Genomic DNA, 5,202 nt, shown 5'->3' with positions numbered 1-5,202 from the left:
GAGCCCAGGCTGGACTCGAACCTGCCACTTTAGGTGTATGTGGCTGGCGCCTAGCCACTTGAGCCACAGGTGCCGAGCCATACCTAATGACTATTACAGAGTATAGGTGTTGTCTGGAAAGGGTTTCTTCTTGTTCCCTGGAGTAGAGACAGGAACTGGGAATGGGTAGGTTATTACTGATTGATGCTTGTATGTTTGGATCCTAATTTTTTTGGTCCAGACTAAAAAGAATCTTTGACTAAACTATTTACTTAAAAGTAACTAAAATAATCATTTTGGGGACTTCTTATGAAATTAATAAAGATGTTTTCTATGTCTCACCAGACTTGATATTCCCATCGTCTCGGCAGATACCGTTCCAGCGGGAATATAATGATGCTGAGTGAATATTATCACTTGTGTGCTTTACTTCTTCCTGTTTTTGACGAATCTTTTCCCAGTTTCGGACCAAGAACACATGATGCTTTAATACAAAGTTCCTGCAAGGAGGGAAGCAAAAAGTTCTTTTATTCATTAGTTCAATAAGCATTTATTATATATCTATTACATGTAAGCCACTGTTAGATAATACGTGTGAGTACTTATCATTGAATTGATCTGTTAAGAGAATTATATAGGCAAAATGCCATTCAATTTTGTATTGTGATTTTCTTCATAGAACATAAAACATTTCCATATATTATCTACAAACAGCTGGCAATCAACAAATAATGGCCTCAAAAATTTTGGCAAGCAGCCTGACCAGAGGGCAGAGATTTATAAAATATTTGTACAAATTCTAAAGGCAGTTGCAATATGAAGTATGAGCTTAGGGTTAGCTGCAACGAGGAGAACTGAACAGGCAGAAAATGCAGAGAAGTAAGATGGATGGACTCCAGGCAAACTATGTTAGGTGGACCACTAAAGTTAAATAACTGATCTGCATCTTCACTGATCCTACTCTATTTTTTTCTTTTTTTTGAGACAGAGTCTCACTATGTCACCCTCGGCAGAGTGCCGTGGCATGACAGCTCATAGCAACCTCAAACTCTTGGGCTTAAGCAATTATCTTGCCTCAGCCTCCTAAGTAGCTAGGACTACAGGTACCTGCGACAACATCTGGCTACTTTTTTGTTGCAGCTGTCATTGTTGTTTAGCTGTCTTAGGCTGGCTTTGAACCCACCAGCCTCGGTGTATATGGCTGGCGCCATAACCACTGTGCTACAGGTGCCGAGCTAAAGCAGGGATTCTTTTTTTTTTTTTTTTTGAGAAGAGCCTCAAGCTGTCCCCCTGGGTAGAGTGTTGTGGCATAACAGCTCACAGCAACCTCCAACTCCTGGGCTCAAGTGAGTGTCCTGCCTCAGCCTTCCAAGTAGCTGGGACCACAGGCACCTGCCACAATGCCCAGCTATTTTTCTTTTTTTTTTTGGTTGCAGCCGTCATTGTTGTTTGGCGGGCCCGGGCAGGATTCGAACCCACCACCTTAGGTGTACGTGGCTGGTGCCTTAGCCACTTGAGCCACAGGCACCAAGCCACAAAGCAGGGATTCTTAATCTTTTCTGTGCCATGGATTCCTCAGGTATCATAATGAACTTTTCTGAATAATTATTTATTTTTTTATTGAGAGAGAGTCTCACTTTGCAGCCCTCAGTAGAGTGCTATACTGTCATAGCTCACAGCAACCTCAAACTCCTAGGCTTTAGAGACAGAGTCTTACTTTGTCACCCTTGGTAGAGTGCCATGTCATCACAGCTCACAGCAACCTCCAACCCCTGGACTTAGGCGATTCTCTTGCCTCAGCTTCCTGAGTAGCTGGGACTACAGGCACCCACCACAATGCCCAGCTATTTTTTTTGTTGTTGCAGTTTGGCTGGGGCTGGGTTTGAACCTGCCACCCTCGATATATGGGGCCAGCACCCTACTCATTGAGCCAGAGGTGCCACCCTCAAGTGATCTTGCCTCAGCCTTCCAAGTAGCAGAGATTACAGATGCCTACCACATCACCTGATTATTTTCAGAGATGGAGGTCTCCCTCTTGTTCTGGCTGGTCTCCAATTCCTGAGCTCAAGTAATACACCTGCTTTGGCCTTCCAGAGTGCTAATGTGAGCCACTTTGCCTGGCTGAATAATTATGCTTAATATATAGGACTAAAAGGACACCAAGTATACTGAAACATAGGTTTCAAAAAAAAAAAAAAAATCAACCAAACCCCCCAAAACCAAAACCAAAAGCTGGCTATATGCAGTGGCTTGCTCCTGTAACCCCTAGCATTTTGGAAGGCTGATGCATCATAACAATATTCCATGTCTAAAAAATTAAGAAAATAGGGGCAGTGCCTGTGGTTCAGTGGGTAGGGCACCGGCCCTATATACTGAGGGTGGAGGATTCAAACCCGGCCCTGGCCAAACTACAATAAAAAAATAGCTGGGTGCTGAAGGATGCTATGAGCTGTGTGATGCCACAGCACTCTACGAGGGAGATAAGGTGAGACTCTGTCTCTACAAAAAAAAAAAAAAATTAAGAAAATATTAGGCAGGTGTGATGGCATGTCCCTATAGTTCTACCTACTTGGGAGGCTGATGGAGGAGGACTGCTTGATCCCAAGAGTTTGATGTTGTAGTGAGATATGACTACAACTTCACTCAAGCCTGGGTAATACAGTGAGATTCTGTCTCAGGAAAAAAACAAACAAAACCTGCAAACAACAAAATTAAGGTATATAAATATATAATACTTTTCTTTTGGAGACAGAGTTTCACTCTGTTACCCCAGCATAGAGTGCTATGGTCTCACACTAGCCTACAGCAACCTCAAACTCCTGGGCTCAAGTGATCCTCTTGCCTCAGACTCTCAAATAGATGAGATTACAGGTGCCGGCTACAATGCCGAGCTAGTTTTTCTCCTTTTAGTAGAGATGGGGTCTTGCTCTTGCTCAGGCTGGTCTCAAACTCCTGAGTCCAAGGGACCTTCCTGTCTTCTGCTGATTTTTAAAATTTTTTTGTAGCTCCATGCTGTGAGCTAGGATGGATGCCATGGCACTCTACCCAGAGTAACAAAAGGAAACTCTGTCTCAAAGAAAAGGGAGTAATTAGGGAAGATGTATTTTCCCTCTTGCAAGTTAGAAATATCCTCAAACACTTTGCTTAAGATTGGCTCCAAGTGGCTAAGGCGCCAGCCACATATACCTAAGGCGCGGGTTCAAATCCAACCCGGGCCCACCAAACAACCATGATGTCTGCAACCAAAAAAATAGCCAGGCGTTGTGGCGGCGCCTGTGGTCCCAGCTACTTGGGAGGAGGAGGCAGGAGACTCGCTTGAGCCCAGGAGTTGGAGGTTGCTGTGAGCTGTGATGCCACGGCATCTACCCAGGGGGAAAGCTTGAGCTTTTTTTTTTTTCTGCCTCAAAAAAAAAAAAAAAATCTCTTATTACAAAAGAAAACGTATTGACTACACAGCAGTTGAATCATTTTTGATTTATTGTTGAATTTTTAAAATTTTATTTATTTTTTGAGATAGCATCTCATTCTGTCACTCTCGGTAGAGTGTTGTGGTGTCATACCTCATAGCAACCTCAAACTCTTGGATTCAAGTGATTCTCCTGCCTCAGCCTCCCAAGTAGCTGGGACTACAAGTGCCTGCTAAAACGCTTGGCTAATTTTTCTATTTTTAGTAGAGATGGGGTCTCACTCTTGCTCAGGCTGGTCTCAAACTCCTGTGCTCAAGCAATCTGCCCCTCTCAGGCTCTCAGAGTGCTAGGATTTACAGGTGTGAGCCACCGCACTCAACTAGGAGTTTCATCATTTTTTAGACTGATAAGAAAACCATGTAATTTGAATAGGACTCCTTTTTACCTCTCTCGATTGGACATTGGCTTCATCTGCAACTGGGGTGTCATTCTTGTTGGAGTGTTGATATTTTCACTGGGCTCCTCAGAAAGATGGCCTCTCTGAAAAATAGATGAATCAGGTTAAAAAAAAAAAATTCAATCAGAAATCATCTCCAAGAACATTAAAACCACTCTAAAGATGTCAGCCTTTGGTAATTCCCTTATTCTACAAATTGCCTCTAAATATTTCACATGCAGCTTTGGGGAAAAGGCATTAGGTCATTATTTACCCTTTTCTTCAACTTGTGCTTAGACTTTCTCTTCTCTTTTGACCGTCCCGACTTTTTGTGTGTGGCCATGGGCTGGCTGTTCTTGCTGCTGGAGAGTCCATTCATGCGTTGACTCTTGCCTCCAATGATCCCTCGACATTTCTCAAAGCCACACTTACAAAGTTGCTTGGAAGGGAAGGAAAATTCTTTAAGCCTACAGCCTCATTTACAAGTTTAAAAATTATATATTTGGACACACAATGTTAAGTATGAATTGAGATAAATAACAAATTGAGAATATAATAAATAGAAGTGGTTTTTCACTGGAGTGGAAAAGGAAGATTAAACTTTTGGAAAACTTATTCCTCAGAAACGTTAAGAACTGACTGAAGATGAAATATGATAGGGCAGGGTGGCGCCTGTGGCTCAGTAAGTAGGGTGCTGGCCCCACATACTGAGGGTGGCGAGTTCAAACCCGGCCCTGGCCAAACTGCAACAACAACAACAAAAAAATAGCCGGGTGTTGTGGCAAGCACCTTTAGTCTCAGCTACTCAGGAGGCTGAGGCAAGAGAATCACTTAAGCCCAAGAGCTGGAGGTTGCTGTGAGCTGTGATGCCACAGCACTCTACCAAGGGTGATAAAGTGAAGACTCTTCTTTTTTAAAAAAAAACAAAAACAAAAACAAAAAAAAAAACGATAGGGCAATCTCTTTCTTCAGCATTGTGAAACAATAACTGAGACCTATATATTCCAGACAGTTGCAGTAAACAGTGAAAAGCTATTTTCTCTTGGTTTGGGCATGGTGGCTCACACCTATAATCCTAGCACTCTGGGAGGCCCAGGTGGGTGTATTGCCTGAGCTCACCAGTTTGACACCAGTGTGAGCCAAGAGTGTGACCTCTCACTAAAAATAGCTGAATGTTGTGGTGGGCACCTTTGGTTCCAGATACTTGGGAAGCAAGAGACAAGAGAATTGTGTGAGCCCAAGAGTTTGAGGTTGCTGTGAGATGTGATGATATGTGCCAAGGGTGACAGAGTGAGACTCTGTCTCAAAAAAAATTTTAAAGGCAGGGTTTCACGGCTCGGCGCCTGTGGCTCAAGTGGCTAAGGCGAGGGCCACATACAC

At 43.2% G+C, this 5,202-nt stretch overlaps 1 protein-coding gene across 3 annotated transcripts in view; it reads right to left on the bottom strand.

Moving 5' to 3' along the window:
* ASH1L (ASH1 like histone lysine methyltransferase) overlaps positions 1 to 5,202 on the bottom strand; it is a 217,777-nt gene that overhangs the window by 22,610 nt on the left and 189,965 nt on the right. For all 3 annotated transcript variants that reach the window (XM_012808600.2, XM_023516469.1, XM_023516470.1), the window contains 3 exons: positions 4,097 to 4,261; positions 3,832 to 3,926; positions 322 to 479 (listed from right to left, as the gene is read on the bottom strand). In XM_012808600.2, the coding sequence (XP_012664054.1) occupies positions 322 to 479; positions 3,832 to 3,926; positions 4,097 to 4,261 (418 nt within the window). The remainder of the gene's footprint in view (positions 1 to 321; positions 480 to 3,831; positions 3,927 to 4,096; positions 4,262 to 5,202) is intronic.

The sequence above is a fragment of the Otolemur garnettii genome, unplaced genomic scaffold (genome assembly GCF_000181295.1).
Source record: "Otolemur garnettii isolate 467f Iridium unplaced genomic scaffold, OtoGar3 scaffold00091, whole genome shotgun sequence".
Classification (NCBI taxonomy): domain Eukaryota; kingdom Metazoa; phylum Chordata; class Mammalia; order Primates; family Galagidae; genus Otolemur; species Otolemur garnettii.
Note: the sequence above shows the minus strand (reverse complement) of the source record. Positions and strands in the feature narration are given on the sequence as shown.